A 16486-nucleotide genomic window follows, 5' to 3' on the forward strand; every position below is an offset into this window, starting at 1 on the left:
GACTTGTTATTTGTACAGTATACGATGTATATTATGCCGTCTTTTCATCCCAAAGGCTATACTATGATGTTTTCTAAGAGACATAATGTGCTACTCTGTTTGTTCTGGCCCTGCACTCCTCTTCTGTTGTTTTCTGGATTGTACTCAGCTGCATGCCTTCGTCCACCCAGCCTCCGTTGACTCGTCCCGCCTGCCGTCTCTGGAGCTGAAGCTGGATTGGAACAGGCCAAAGTACAGTCCAATCACGATGCCAGCTGCCTCTCAAAAGGCTCCTTCATCTGGCAGGTGGCGGCACTTCTTCTGAGGGGAAGCTGAGCTGGCCCGGCAGAACCTTGGAGATGTGTTCCAGTGGTTGGTGGATGTGTGGGGAGATAGAGAGGGACCTTTGAATTGTTCAGAAAGGAAAACAGGGAACCCATTGGTAGTTTTAGTTTAGGGTGCTACTGCGGTGTGTTTTTGGGTTTTAAGAGGTGAAGAGGAAGAGTTTTTTTTTTGGTATTGATTATCTTTTACTTTGTTCCTGGTTGGAATGCCCATCAATGTCAACATGAAGTTCACTTTTAGTTCTGTTTATTTATTTTTATTTTACTAACACCCATTTGTTTTTAACCCCCTCACATGTTGTGTTGTTGTAAACTTCTTATTTCAAATAAATAAACATCTAACCTTCTGGAAACCAGCATTTGGACTGTTTTTGTGTTGCTCCTCACCTACTGACAGCTGTGGACTAAAGGCTATACTCTGACGTTTTTAGAGCGACATGCTATACTATGATGTTTGTTGGGCGACACACTATACTATAGGCTTTTTTAATTGACATGTTACTGACCTTTTTTTGTTTTAGTTTTTTTGTTGTTTTTTAGCAACATAAGAATTTGAACTGTTTTAAAACTTACTATACTTTTACTTGTGCAATGAAATATTATTCTATGGCATTTTTTAGACGACATATTATACTCTGATGTTTTCTTGAATAACATACTATTTTGACAATATATTGCACTATGACATTTTTTGAACCACATATCATACATGACAATTTTAGGCAACATCCTATCATTTTGAGCTTTTTGAACCACATAATAATCTATGGGGTTTTTTTGCCGACATGCTATACTATGAAGTACAGGCCATACTATGTTATTCTTGAGTAAAGTATACTATACTTTGACATTTTCTGAACTACATCCTATACTATGGCGTTATACACAGAGTGCTTTGGTTACATGTTGATTTATAATCTAGATTTTTTTCTGTTTTGTTTTTTGATGGGATTACCACAGACCTGACTGTGAACACCGTTGACACCCACCTCAGGGAGACGCTGCCTAAGATCTCAAGGCTGCTTGGTCGTGGTCTTTCTGGCACGTACTCTTCCAAGATGAGCTGGGAAGTTAAACACTGATGGAATGACACCAGGTCTAAGCCGACAAACTTCCAATTCCTCCTCAACCCATAGTCTCTGGGAAACCTACATGGAGTAAGAAAAGTAGACAGAGAAGTAAGTAAGTCTGTACACAACATATTAAAAAAGAAATCATGCTAATAAATTAAGTACAAATAACCAAATCCGCCAATACACTGGAGACCAGAGCTATTTAATTTTATAAGTATAACCTTGTTTAGTAACATTTCAATTATTTGAGAGCAGTCCTAAAGAATTGCCTGTAATCCCAATCATAAAATGGATTTGGAGGATGAACGTAGATGGTAATCTGGATATATATGAGTTAGGCTTTATAACTACTATTGGTAGTATTGGTGGTAGTAATAGCAATGTGACTACTACTAGTAGCAGTGGTGGTTTACGAACTGCTGCTGCTGATACTGGCACTGCTACTACACATTGTAATATTATTACAAATGCTGATACTACTTCTATGACTCTAACAGCTATTTTATACTACTACTGCTTGTACTTTTAGTATTACTACTACTGCTTGTACAACTATACTACAGCTACTATTAATCGTCTGGTATTTGCTTGTCAAGCTGCTAGCTCGCCTTAGCGTTTTGCTAGTGGCTAACTAGTTAGCTCTCATAGACTGGAAGCTCTCAACAAGATTTCATAATGAAAAAAGAGCCAAAAACTATTCTTACCTATGAAAAGTCATTCCAAGTTTCCTTGTCTCAATCGTATGACGTAGTGTGTAATTGTATGCAGCATAGTGAGCCGGCATACTTGTTGTTTCCGTTTTCACGCCGTCTACATCAACGGAATGCACTGAAACTTTGCCCCCACTAGCTTAGCCTCGCAGTAGCACGCAGCTCAAAGGGGCGTGTCCTATCTACTGATTCATATCTATGACAACAACGATGGCTGCACATAAGGACGCCTGTTAATGACGTTGATTAGCTGCGTAAATACCATTATATACAGTCTATGGTAAATACGTATGTGAATCGCATCATTGGCTGCAGCAGCCAGTCTCCGGTCACTCACTGACTCACACTGAAAAATAGCACAGAATGAATTGTTACGTGTTTATTTTATTTTCAATTTAGGTTGGATTTTTTTTGGTGTGTGTGCGCAGCACAGATTTTCTGTGCACGGAGAGCGTGTCAGCAGTGCGCAATTGCGCACGTGCGCAGCTTAGAGGGAACAGTGAATATGACCACAAGCTGCTGCAAAATAACTGCAAAAACACACAATATTACCACAAATAGCTCAAAAATAACCACAAAAACACAAATATGAGCACAAATGCCCTAAAACAACTACAAAAAGACACAATATGAGCACAAATGCTCCAAAATAATGAAAAAAACACAAAATATGACCACAAATTGCTACAAAAAACTACAAAAACACACAATATGACCACATAAAGCTCCAAAATAACAAAAAAAATCATAAAATGGCCAAATATAGCTCCAAAATAACAACAAAAACACATAAAATGACCACAAATAGCTCTAAAATAACTATGAAAACACACAATATAACCACAAATAGCTCAAAAATAACTACAAAAACACACAATATGAGCACAAATGCTCCAAAATAACTACAAAAACACACATGAGCACAAATGCTCCAAAATAACTACAAAAGTCACAAATGACTACAAATAGTTACAAAATAACTACAAAAACACACAAAATGACCACAAATAGCTCCAAAATAACAAAAAAGTCACAAAATGACCACAAATCGCTCCAAAATAACAAAAAATCACAAAATGACCAAATATAGCTCCAAAATAACAACAAAAACACAAAAAATGACCACAAATAGCTCCAAAATAACTACAGAAATACACAATATAACCACAAATAGCTCCAAAATTACTACAAAAACTCACAAAATGACTACAAATGCTCCAAATTAACTACAAAACCACACAATATAACCACAAATGACTCCAAAATAACAAAAAAGTCACAAAATGACCACAAAGATTTACAAAACCACCACAGACAGCAGCTAAATTACTATAAAAAGACACAAAATGAGCAGAAAGATGTAAAAGATTAGTACAAAAACACAAACCAAACTACAACATATCAAGTCACACTTAATAATAAATGACAACAAAAATATACAAATTACCACAAAGAAAACCCCTGTTTTAATGGGGAAACCTGGAAAGTCCCATAATCCCCAGACTGCCTGAAGCCCGAGACCTCTGAGCTGCTGGCTGTGTCAACCACACCTAACAAATGACATCCATTTTGTGAACGAAAGACAGAAAAATGTACAGGATGTGAAACGAAACTGAAACAGTGATGTCCATGTATGGAGCTTCCTCTTGAAACTTTTTATCTGAAGGAAACTGAGACGCAGCAGCAGTCCTGGACGAACTGGGAGAGAGGTATGTGAACAGAACACTTACTTTGCTTTCTTCCTTGTGAAGTTTAAGCTGTAAATATTATCAGTAATGTGTGTTTTAGGAGATGTTTAACACGGCGGTGAGGTTCCTGTCTGATAATGGCAGATTTATGTTGATGCTTGCAGGACTAAGACTTCCTTTTGAGCCGAGCTGCAAACTGCAAAAACACTGACTGTATCAGAATGTTATAGATCAGTTGAACTAAAATGCGCCATATATGATCGCATTCAACAGGAAACGACCTTTTAATAAGGTCGGAGACTGTGAAAGAGTCTGTTTAACAGCACCTAGTCTACAGTCTTTCACAGCTGTGCCTGTTTTTAGATTTTTGCCTAAAAAACACTCAGTTTCAGTCAGGGGCAGCAAAACAACCAAACAACCGGAGAGTCTACGGATCAAAGACACGGAGGAGAAGATAAAATAATATTCTGCTCCCACCAACAGCTCACAGTGTGATGTGAAAAACTCCAACAAAAATGATCATAAACTGTAAATGAGAGAGTGAATAACGTCTTTTTATCAATGAATCATGAAGTCATTCGACCTTTTCCAAAAATTCTCAGCTGCAGCTATAATAAATCTGATGCAACAGTAATACCAGGAAGCCTCTTCCTTTGAGCCATTTGTAGAGCTGCGACATTTACCAAGAAACAGCCTGGTTCTGGTGAAAGAGTTAAAATCTCCACTTCATCTGACTATTATTACACTTGAACGAAGTTAAAGTTTTCTTTGTTTATATCTGACGCTGTGTGCTGAAGATTTCAGATTGGTCCTTGCAGCATGTTATTTCAGCCACTGTTTTTAAGAAGCTGGGTTGTTTTTTGTTTATTGTGCTTCGACACTTCGATGTGGAACTACAGAAAAAAAAGCATTTCAAAGATGAATGCAAACAAAGTGTAGTATGACGTGCAGAAGTGACTTTTTTCAGACAGAGGAAAAAGACAACAATGGTCTAAAGCAGAGGTAGCCAACATGGTGCGTAGTTGCTCGCAGGGACCAACTGAGTTCCCCATGACGCCTATTCTAAAAATACCACTAGTTACCGTGGAGTTCCTTCTAAAAAATTATAGTTGCTGTTCCTTTTGAATCAAAAACATTACATTAATGCAGATTTTAAATGACAATATTTACTGTAAATTTTTAAAAACAAAAATGTTTTCCTAATGCAATGCCAGGCTTCCCACTAACAGACGTTTGCACGCAAACAAAGAGATAACATATGTTGTCATTCAAAATGTCACGCCATTACACAAACATGTGAAAAATAATTTGCTGGAAAAGTGTAATGATTTTTTGTTATGATTTGTTTAAAATGCTACAGATCTGGTGATTAGTACTAATGTAATCGCATTCATTTCAAAATGTGCAAAAGATGACTTTTTTTCTGACTTAACTGATAGTTCGTACCAACATGGGACAGAGTTCATGAAGTGTTCAGCAATGTTAGAAAGGTAGTGGTTTGTACAAGTGAAGCATGACCTGAAGATATGACAGTTACTGATTTCCTAAAAAATGTCAGAAAATGTAACAGGTGTGATTTTGAACAAAATGCTACAAATATGCTTATTCATGCAAAACTGTCAAGAAAGATATTTACAAATATTTCAGAGATGTGATGCCTCTGACTTTCAAATGTTGGAACAGATTAACAGAAATAAACAAGAAAAAGCACTCAGAGAGCGCAGTACTCCGCCAAGGCTGTTCATTCCCCCATATGGCACTGTCAGAAATGCAGCATTTTATTATCATTGCTGATCAGAAATCATGGCACTATAGAATGTGGCCATTTAATATAGATGTACCCACAAACAAAATGACCTGAGCACAGGCATGTGTTATGCATGTGTACGTTATATACGGACTCTGAATTGCGTGACCTACATATGTGTAAATTACAATTATAAAGGTCTGTTGATCAGTTCATCACTTTTTGCAAGGCTTTGTTTTGCTGGTGTTAAAATAAATAGAAAAAAATTCCTTCCATGCTTTTATTTTGAAGGCGTATTTTTTGACTGTTATGGGCTTTTATTTTTGGCATCATTCCCGCGGCACAGGAAGTGTTTATCTAAGAAACGATATCTTGACATGAGGAAGACTGCCGAAAAGTCCAAAAATTCATGTAAGGATGGAAGGAAAACTCAGAAACACCCCCACAATTTAATCAGTTGTTTCTTGTATCATTTCTGATGGATAAGTCCTGATAAGTCAGTAGTAGGATAGTAATCGTGTGATCGTCATCAGGCAGCTGATGCAGCGTTCATTTGTTGCCATGGTTACGGTGACGTCGTGTAAGCCGCTATCTCGCAATGGGAAATCCTTAACAAATCCGTGGATCAAGACTATAAGCCGCATCACTGCCAAAATCTAATGAGGTGGTCCTTGTGTCATTTCTGACCTTCCCTGAAAGTTTCATCCAAATCCTTTGGTCCATTTTTGAGTAATGTTGCACACAGACAGATTCACAGACAAACGTACACGATCGTCACATAACTCCGCCATGTTCCTACTGTCATTATTGTAGAAATCATCGTTGAAATTTATTGAAAGGAATAATTAACAAAAATGTGATCAGACAGTCTCTTTACATATTATTGTTGCTGTCATTATTATTAGTATCATTAAAAGGTGGTCGTGCAAGTTTGCTATTCAGAAAGTTTATATCAAACAAGTCGCCCTCCGTACTACTCAGTACCTTTGAAGTAGCTCTCAGGTTCAAAAAGGTTGGTAACCCCTGCTCTAAAGGAACCTTTTAGATTCCTGAAAATGCCCAGTTCTTGGTGAACAAGAGTCCATATGCTACATTAACTGACAATTTTAACATTTTGTGGGACCGCAGACATCTTTTTAGGACAGATGGAATTTACTTAAACAAGTCAGGAGTAAAACTTTTCGCCTCAAATCTTTCTTTCCTCCTGCGTCACACTGTTCCCAAGGACATGAGACGAGGAGAGTCTAAACAAAAAGACGCATTATCAGAACATGGAGGACAGCCAACATCCCCTTTCAAGATATGAGCTGTAATCTTGAGAGACAGCAAGGAGAAGAAGCCACTCAAAAGTCGGAATTTCGGAGAAAATGTAAACAAAGCCGTGGCGTACACCACGATATCGATCAGTTCTTCATAAAAGTCATGAATATCAATGACTTTCATGCATGTGTGAGTCATTTTACAAAAAGGTAACGGAATACGTTGCACTGTTTTGTACAACTTGAGCATTTTAATCTATCTAATTTCATTTCCATAGAGATGGCTTTCCTCTTCTACAAAGCACTGCCATCAGAAGAGTCTGACTTATGCTTGGGAGCCATAATGAAGGGCAAAAAGTTAGCAAATGTAGCACAATCCAAGGTGGTGTACAACCGGAGAATGTAAACAAAGCCGTCTTATAGCGCCGCATGAGGATGTATTCGTCCACTCCGCTTGCCAACTAGTTCCACGTAACCAGTTCTGACGTAACGATGAAACACCGTAGGTCGATAATGTTGTAAACCGAGGACACTCTGGATCGACAGACCCCCAAAATACAATGCAAAACTAAAGCTAACCAACCAAACAACCCGAGAGTCTACGGATCAAAGACACTAAGGAGAAGCTAAAATAAAATTCTGCTACCACCAACAGGTCACAGTGTGATCTGAAAACCCCCAACAAAAATGATCAAAAACTGCAAATGAAAGAGTGAATAACATCTTTTTATTAATGAATCATGATGTTATTCAATCTTTCCATAAATTCTCAGCTGCAGCTCTATTAAATCTGATGCAACAGTAATACCAGGAAGCCTCTTCCTCTGAGCCATTTGTAGAGCTGCGACATTTACCAACAGAGACAGCCTGGTTCTGCCAAATTAAGTTTGTTTGTGACATATCACAAATAAGTTTCTGATCAACATATCATTTGTTCTATTGCTTTACAGTTGCTCATTTTCAGTCAAACAATCATACATTAGAATTAGAGGGACTCAGGAAACCCAGAAAATGGAGGAGAAGCCCCAAATAAGTTGTGAAAGGGACAGATTTTAGCTCATACCAAAAACCAAACAGCGAGTGAAAACAAAAGCAAATAGCACCTGCATATTCACAGTATTATTATAAGTATTATTATTACGGATCCCAATCTTGAGCAGTTTTCCTAACCGATAATTGGCAGTTTTTGATAAATCATTTCCACAAAATGAAATCAATGGACATCCTTCTCTGTCCTCACAGTGATGTTACGTCTTTATGCTAATAGACCTCTTTCCTGCAGGGTCACCAACATAAGAGATGCAGTACCAGTGGGCTGAAGATGACTTTCTGCCAGTGGGGGTGCTTCGACTGGAGAGTGAAAGTCCTGTTAGACACAGAAGATACGTCATGTACCACGGCACCACCAGAAAGAATGCTCAGAGCATCATGGCGTCAGGCTTTCGACAGTCTGCAGGCGGGATGCTCGGTCGAGGCGTCTACCTCAGCAGAGACCTGCAGAAAGCGAGCCGCTATCCCCTGAAATACCCTGACTGGGACAAGGTCGTCCTTAAGGTTGTGGTGAATGTGGGAGAAGTGGTTGTCATCAACTATCAGCACCACCCGCTTCAGAAGACCTGGCATGATGCAGGATATGACACCGCCTGGGTGCCGCCCAACTGTGGGATGGTGCCGAGCGGCTTGGAGGAGAATTGTGTCTGGGATCCTAACAGAATCCAGATCATCAAAGCCATTGAACCACAGCCAGTGCCACATGGCTATGGTGCATATGGCTACAAGTAAACTTCATGAGCAGTTACAGATTTATTTGGTGTGTTCAAATGTATTTTTATATATTTGGATAAAAAATAAATGACACTGAATTTTGTAACTGTGTCCCTGTAACCTGGAAATTAAATGTGTCATGAATCTGAGTGTCTGTCTGGTTATGTTGATAGCAGAGTGTGATGAGTATTGTTTTAGTTTAAGATTTCCACATCTGTAACATCTGCTGCCACTTGAAGGTGATTTAAGTCTTATTGGCGGTGATCAAACACTGGAAAATACATTAAAGCTCATGTAAAACTAGGAGTTAATGGGGGAGACGTGTCAGTATATTTAAACTGAATATATAAGAGGACAGTTTTGTTTAACAGCAGATACCACCTTTATACATTATGGTAACAGACATATCTTGGAATTAAAGGTGTTGTTGGGGGGCTTTATAGAGCCTTTAGATTATAGATAATTGCACCATTATAAAGATATTTACAGTAAAATATACATTACAGTGAGTGCAGTGTAGCTTGATCTGTGGTTTTTAAGCAAGTCAGTTCATTCATTCTACAACAGAAAAAGTGATTAAAAAGCAACACTGAACAAGCTGGTGTAAACTAGGCTAACTAGTTAACGCTGTTGATTACTTCAGCAAAGTAAAGAAAGTTCACATTCTTCACATGTAGCTGCTGTTTTTACTCTATAAAATCTCCTTATAACTAGCTCCTGTTCTGTAAGATTTATTACTTTAAGTATTGTTGCATTAACTCTTTAATAAAAACAATAGATTAGCTGTTACTAATAGCAAAAAAAAAACGACAAACTAATGTTTATGGTACCTACTTGTGGGTTAGCCAACGATGCTAAAGTAACTTTAAATTGTGAAATTTTTAATTTCTCATCAATTTATAGATACATTAAGGTCATTGTGTTTTCATGCTGTGAGCTGACGTTAGTTTTTTGTACTTCTTACTGTGGTGGGACAGAAAAGTACTTTACAACTACCAAAATCCCCAAAATGAGCTCATTCAGCAGCTAAATGACTATAACAAGACACAAAACAGGCAGAAAGATGTACAAGATTAGTACAAAATGACACCGACTAAACTACGATATACAAAATCACACAAAATGGACATAAATGTACAAAATGACTACAAAAACACACAAATTGTCCCTGTTCTAATGGGGAAACCTGGAAAGTCCCATTAGCTCCAGGCTATCCAAAGTCTATGATCTCTGAGCTGCCAACTGTGCCAACCACACCTAATAAATCCAGTATGACTACAAACGAAAGACAGAAGAATGTACAGGACGTGAAATGAAACTGAAACAGTGATGTCCATGTACGGGAATTCCTGTTGAAGCTTTTTATTTGACACAAACTGAGACGCAGCAGCAGTCCTGAACGAACTTGGAGAGAGGTACGTGAACTCAGCACTTCAGGCAAACTTTTCCACTAGTAACACATTTTGTTTGTTTTGTTTAAATCGGCCTTACATGCTGATGAATATTTGTCTTAACTGCATAACTAAGTTTTCCACTGATGTAAAAGTTGAGAGTGAATCAAATTTATCACCACTTGCTGAATGTCTGCTTATGTATAGACACTATAATTTACTGATGTTCCTTAATTTAACGCTTCTCAGGCAGGTATAAATAAACACCAGGTTGGCTGGATTTCACACGGAAGCTTCTAATCACTCTGTTCATCGCAGCACAGCGACTCAAACAGGTATGTTGCCAAAATTCACTTTGAAAAAGTGAAGTAAGTCATTATAACGTCAGATTACAATGAAACCAGGTGATTTTATCAACATGAGCTGTTTTCTACGTTTTCTAAGTGCAGAGTTTTCTCTAAGTGTAGCATCTTAAATGTGAATAAACTCGTTCATGTAATGGTGGGAAGCAGAATCGTGACTGATAGAGTGATATAAACCAATTTGAAATTACAGCCCTACAGCTGTGTTAGTTATTGTGATTAAATGTAGTGCTTTTTCTTCTTTGTGGGGTCGATCAATATCTTCCTGTCAGCAACTGCATTCTTTATCATTCAGTATGTCTGACTCAGACCGTTCCCTTCATTACTCCCAACCACAGTGGCAACGACGTTATAACTGGTTTAACTGGTAACGGTACCGGTGATACAAGTACTAGTGTGTCATCCACCAAATTCACCAAATCATATTTAAAAAACAAAAAAGCATTCACACCTCACTATCTCATATTTGTCTGTTGTTTGTTGTCTGTGCATGCATATGTTACTAAGTAAAACGTAAACATTTTTGGCCACAGGTTTTGTAAAGTTGAGTAGAAAATTTATAGAAAGGCGGAGTCCTGTCGATTTTTGCATCGTTTTCTTTGCCTCAATCTGTGGTTCAAGTTTGAAGCTATAACTGGAGAAATAATGTAGGTGAAGTCCTGAAATTCTGTAGGTCCATTGATATGTATAAGTAGTCTTTGATGGTACAACCCCTCTTTGACAGAATAATACAAACCAGTTATATGATGGTGTAAATTTGGTCCAAAAATGTCCATGTTTCTGTGTAATCCAGATATTCCACAGAAACACTGATGTTTTTTCTGGGCAAATTTAGACCACATTTGTAATCTTTACTTTTTTTTTTAACCTGAATAAAGTCCAAATTCAGTCAGCAACATCTTGACAACTGAACAATACTGTGTTCAAAAGTTTAAGAACATACAGAGGAATGATGTCACAAAAGTAGAAAAAATGGTCTGTAGCCTGAGCAAGGGTTACTTTTAAATACATTTACCTCATTACTTAAAAGGTCTTCCATATCTAATATGAAAGAAATTTTTAAAAGCACACTAGGTCCCAGTTAAATAAGAGTAATTCTTAATTCATCCTCCTATTCACAGTGATGTTAAGTCTTTATGTTAATAAATGTCTTTCCTGCAGGGACACCAACATAAGAAATGCAGTACCAGTGGGCTGAAGACGACTTTCTGCCAGTGGGGGTGATTCGACTGGAAACTGAAAGTCCTCAGAATGACAAAACCTACGTCATGTACCACGGCACCACCAGAAAGAATGCTCAGAGCATCATCAAGTCAGGTTTTCAACAGTCTGCAGACGGGATGCTCGGTCAAGGTGTCTACCTCAGCAGAGACCTGCAGAAAGCGAGCCGCTATCCCCTGGAAGAACGAGAGCATAACAGGGTCGTCCTTAAGGTTAGGGTCAATGTGGGAGAAGTGGTTGTTATCAACTATCAGCACCACCCGCTTCAGAAGACCTGGCATGATGCAGGATATGACACCGCCTGGGTGCCGCCCAACTGTGGGATGGTGAAGAGCGGCCTGGAGGAGAATTGTGTCTGGGATCCTAAACGAATCAAGATCATCAAAGCCATTGAACCACAGCCAGTGCCACATGGCTATAGATGCGGTGCATATGGCTACAAGTAAACTTAATGAGCGGTTACAGATTTATTTTGAGTGTTCAAATGTATTTTTATATATTTGGATAAAAAATAAATGACACTGAATTTTGTAACTGTGTCCCTGTAACCTGGAAATTAAATGTGTCATGAATCTGAGTGTCTGTCTGGTTATGTTGATAGCAGAGTGTGATGAGTATTGTTTTAGTTTAAGATTTCCACATCTGTAACATCTGCTGCCACTTGAATACAGCAAAGGTGATTTAAGTCTTATTGGCAGTGGTCAAACGCTGGAAAATACATTAAAGCTCATGTAAAACTAGGTGTTACTGGGGGAGGCGTGTCAGTATATTTAAACTGAATCTATAAGAGGACAGTTTTGTTTAACAGCAGATACCACCTTTATACATTATGGTAACAGACATATCTTGGAATAAAAGGTGTTGTTGGGGGGCTTTATAGAGCCTCCAGATTATACCTAATTGCACCATTTTAAAGATATTTACAGTAAAATATACATTACACTGAGTGCAGTGTAGCTAGATGTGTGGTTTTCAAACAAGTAAGTTCATTCATTCTACAACAGAAAAAGTGATTAAAAAGCAACACTGAACAAGCTGGTGTAAACTAGGCTAACTAGTTAACGCTGCTGATTACTTCAGAAAAGGAAAGAAAGTTCACATTCTTAACATGTAGCTGCTGTTTTTACTCTATAAAATCTCCTTAGAACTAGTTCCTGTTCTGTAAGATTTATTACTTTAAGTATTGTTGCATTAACTCTTTAATAAAAACAATAGCTTAGCTGCTAATAATAGCAAAAAACAACAAGCTAATGTTTATGGTACCAAGTTGGGGGTTAGCAAATGATGCTAAAGTAACTTTAAATGGTGAAACTTGTAATTTCTCATCAGTGTACAGATAAATAAAGGTCATTGTGTTTTCATGCTGTGAGCTGAGGTTAGTTATTCGTATTTCTTACTGTAGTGGGACTGAAAAGTACTAAACAACTACCAAAATACACAAAATGAGCTCATTCAGCAGCTAAATGACTAGAACAAGACACCAAATAAGCAGAAAGATGTACAAGATTAGTACAAAAAGACACCGACTAAACTACAATGTACAAGATCACACAAAATGGGCACAAATTTACAAAATGACGACAAAAACAGACAAATTGTCCCTGTTCTAGTGGGGAAACCTGGAAAGTCCCATTAGCTCCAGGCTATCCAAAGTCTATGATCTCTGAGCTGCCAACTGTGCCAACCACACCTAATAAATCCAGTATGACTACAAACGAAAGACAGAAGAATGTACAGGACGTGAAACGAAACTGAAACAGTGATATCCATGTATGAGAATTCCTATTGAACTTTTTATTTGACACAAACTGAGACACAGCAGCAGTCCTGAACGAACTCGGAGAGAGGTACGTGAACTCAGCACTTCAGGCAAACTTTTCCACTAGTAACACATTTTGTTTGTTTTGTTTAAATCTGCCTTACATGCTGATGAATAGTTGTCTTAACTGCATAACTAAGCTTTCCACTGATGTAAACACTGAGAGTGAATCGAATTTATCACCACTTGATGAATATCTGCTTATGTATAGACACTACAATTTACTGATGTTCATTAAATGCCTCTTGGGCAGGTATAAATAAACACCAGGTTGGCTGGATTTCACACGGAAAGTTTCTAATCACTCTGTGCATTGCAGCACAGCGACTCAAACAGGTATGTTACCAAAATTCACTTTGAAAAAGTGAAGTAAGTTATTCTAACATCAGATTACAATGAAACCAGGTGATTTTGTCAACATGAGCTGTTTTCTACGTTTTCTAAGTGCAGAGTTTTCTCTAAGTGTAGCATCTTACATGTGAATGATCATGTTCATGTAACGGTGGGAAGTAGAATCGTGACTGATAGAGTAATATAAACCAATTTAAAGTTACAGCCCTACAATTGTGTTAGTTATTGTGATTAAATGTAGTACTTTTTCTTCTTTGTGGGGTCGATCAGTATCTTCCTGCCAGCAACTGCATTCTTTATCATTCAGTATGTCTGACTAAGACCGTCCCCTTCATGACTTCCAACCACAGTGGTGACGCCGTTATAACTGATTAAACTGGTAATGGTACCGTTGATACAAGTACAAATGTGTAATCCGGCAAATTCACCAAATTTTTTTTTTTTATATATATATATATATATATATAAAAAAAAAAAAAAAACATTCACACCTCACCATCTCATATTTGTCCGCTGTTTTTTGTCTGTGCACACGTTAAGTAAAACGTAAACATTTTTGGCCACAGGTTTTGCAAAGTTTGAGTAGAAAATTTATAGAGAATGCGGAGTCATGTCGATTTTTGCATCATTTTCTTTACTTCAATCTGTGGATCAATGTTTGAAGCTATAACAGGAGAAATACTGTAGATAGAGTCCTGGGGTTACTTTTACATACATTTACCTCATTATTTAAAACTTTTATTTAATATGAGAAAAAAATTTAAAAGCACACTAGGTCCCTATTAAATATGTGTAATTCTTAATTCATCCTCTTCTTCACAGTGATGTTACGTCTTTATGCTAATAAACCTCTTTCCTGCAGGGACACCAACATAAGAGATGCAGTACCAGTGGGCTGAAGACGACTTTCTGCCAGATGGGGTGTTTCGCCTGGAAACTGAAAGTCCTCAGAATGACAAAACCTACGTCATGTACCACGGCACCACCAGAAAGAATGCTCAGAGCATCATGGCCTCAGGCTTTCGACAGTCTGCAGATGGGATGCTCGGTCGAGGCGTCTACCTCAGCAGAGACCCAAAAAAAGCGAGCCGCTATCCCCTGAACTACCCTGACTGGGACAAGGTCGTCCTTAAGGTTAGGGTCAATGTGGGAGAAGTGGTTGTAATCAATAAACAGCACCACCCGCTTCAGAAGACCTGGCATGATGCAGGATACGACACCGCCTGGGTGCCGCCCAACTGTGGGATGGTGCCGAGCGGCCTGGAGGAGGATTGTGTCTGGGATCCAAACCAAATCACAAACATTCAAGTCCTCGGACGAAATGCATTCCCAGTCCATGCCCCATTCCCAGTCCATGCCCCATTCCCAGTCCATGCCCCATTCCCAGTCCATGCCCCATTCCCAGTCCATGCCCCATTCCCAGTCCATGCCCCATTCCCAGTCCATGCCCCGTTCTCAGTCCAAACCCTGTTCCGAGTCCAAGCGCCGTTCCCAGTCCAAGCCCTGTTCCCAGTCCAAGCTAAAGTCCAAGGCCCAATACCAGGCCCATGTTTCTGTAGATGTGGTATATGTGGCTACAAGTGAACTGTAAATCTGTACGTTCAAATGTATGTTTATATATTTGGATAAAAATAAATGACACTGAATTTTGTAACTGTATCCCTATAACCTGGAAATTAAATGTGTCATGAATCTGAGTGTCTGTCTGGTTATGTTGATAGCAGAGTGTGATGAGTATTTTTTTAGTTTCAGATTTCCACATCTGTAACATCTGCTGCCACTTGAATACAGTGAAGGTGATTTAAGTCTTATTGGCGGTGGTCAAACACTGGAAAATACATTAAAGCTCATGTAAAACTAGGTGTTACTGGGGGAGGCGTGTCAGTATATTTAAACTGAATCTATAAGAGGACAGTTTTGTTTAACAGCAGATAACACCCTTATACATTATGGTAACAGACATATCTTGGAATAAAAGGTGTTGTTGGGGGGCTTTATAGAGCCTCCAGATTAAAGATAATTGCACCATTTTAAAGATATTTACAGTAAAATATACATTACAGTGAGTGCAGTGTAGCTTGATCTGTGGTTTTCAAACAAGTCAGTGTATTCATTCTACAACAGAAAAAGTGATTAAAAAGCAACACTGAACAAGCTGGTGTAAACTAGGATAACTAGTTAATGCTGCTGATTACTTCAGAAAAGGAAAGAAAGTTCACATTCTTTACATGTAGCTGCTGTTTTTACTCTATAAAATCTCCTTATAACTAGTTCCTGTTCTATAAGGTTTATTACTTTAAGTATTGTTGCATTAACTCTTTAATAAAAACAATAGCTTAGCTGTTAATAATAGCAAAAAAACAACAAACTAATGTTTATGGTACCTACTTGTGGGTTAGCAAAAGATGCTAAAGTAACTTTAAATTGTGAAATTTTTAATTTCTCATCAATTTATAGATAAATTAAGGTCATTGCGTTTTCATGCTGTGAGCTGACGTTAGTTATTCATATTTCTTACTGTGGTGGGACAGAAAAGTACTTTACAACTACCAAAATCCCCAAAATGAGCTCATTCAGCAGCTAAATGACTATAAAAAGACACAAAACAAGCAGAAAGACGTACAAGATTAGTACAAAATGACACCGACTGTTTATGTTGATAGCAGAGTGTGATGAGTATTGTTTTATTTTCACATCTGTAACATCTGCTGCCACTTGAATACAGTGAAGGTGATTTAAGTCTTATTGGTGGTAGTCAAACAGTGGAAAATACATTAA

General features: G+C 38.1%; 1 protein-coding gene across 1 annotated transcript; it reads left to right on the forward strand.

The window, feature by feature from the left end:
* Window positions 1-3678: 3678 nt before the first annotated feature.
* Window positions 3679-15405, forward strand: gig2e (grass carp reovirus (GCRV)-induced gene 2e). The gene is made up of 5 exons (XM_055005302.1): window positions 3679-3815; window positions 8083-8578; window positions 10274-10290; window positions 11494-11952; window positions 14586-15405. The coding sequence occupies exons 2-5, from the start codon at window positions 8100-8102 to the stop codon at window positions 15290-15292; spliced, it is 1662 nt and encodes a 553-aa protein (XP_054861277.1). The 5' UTR covers window positions 3679-3815; window positions 8083-8099; the 3' UTR covers window positions 15293-15405.
* The last annotated feature ends 1081 nt before the right edge of the window (window positions 15406-16486 follow it).

The sequence above is a fragment of the Amphiprion ocellaris genome, chromosome 19 (genome assembly GCF_022539595.1).
Source record: "Amphiprion ocellaris isolate individual 3 ecotype Okinawa chromosome 19, ASM2253959v1, whole genome shotgun sequence".
Lineage (NCBI taxonomy): Eukaryota > Metazoa > Chordata > Actinopteri > Pomacentridae > Amphiprion > Amphiprion ocellaris.

Coding starts and splice junctions, on each gene's coding strand:
- gig2e (XM_055005302.1), top strand. CDS start 8,100: ATGCAGTACCAGTGGGCTGAAGATGACTTTCTGCCAGTGGGGGTGCTT. Junction 11,953..14,585: donor ACCACAGCCAGTGCCACATG/GCTATAGATGCG, acceptor CACCAACATAAG/AGATGCAGTACCAGTGGGCT.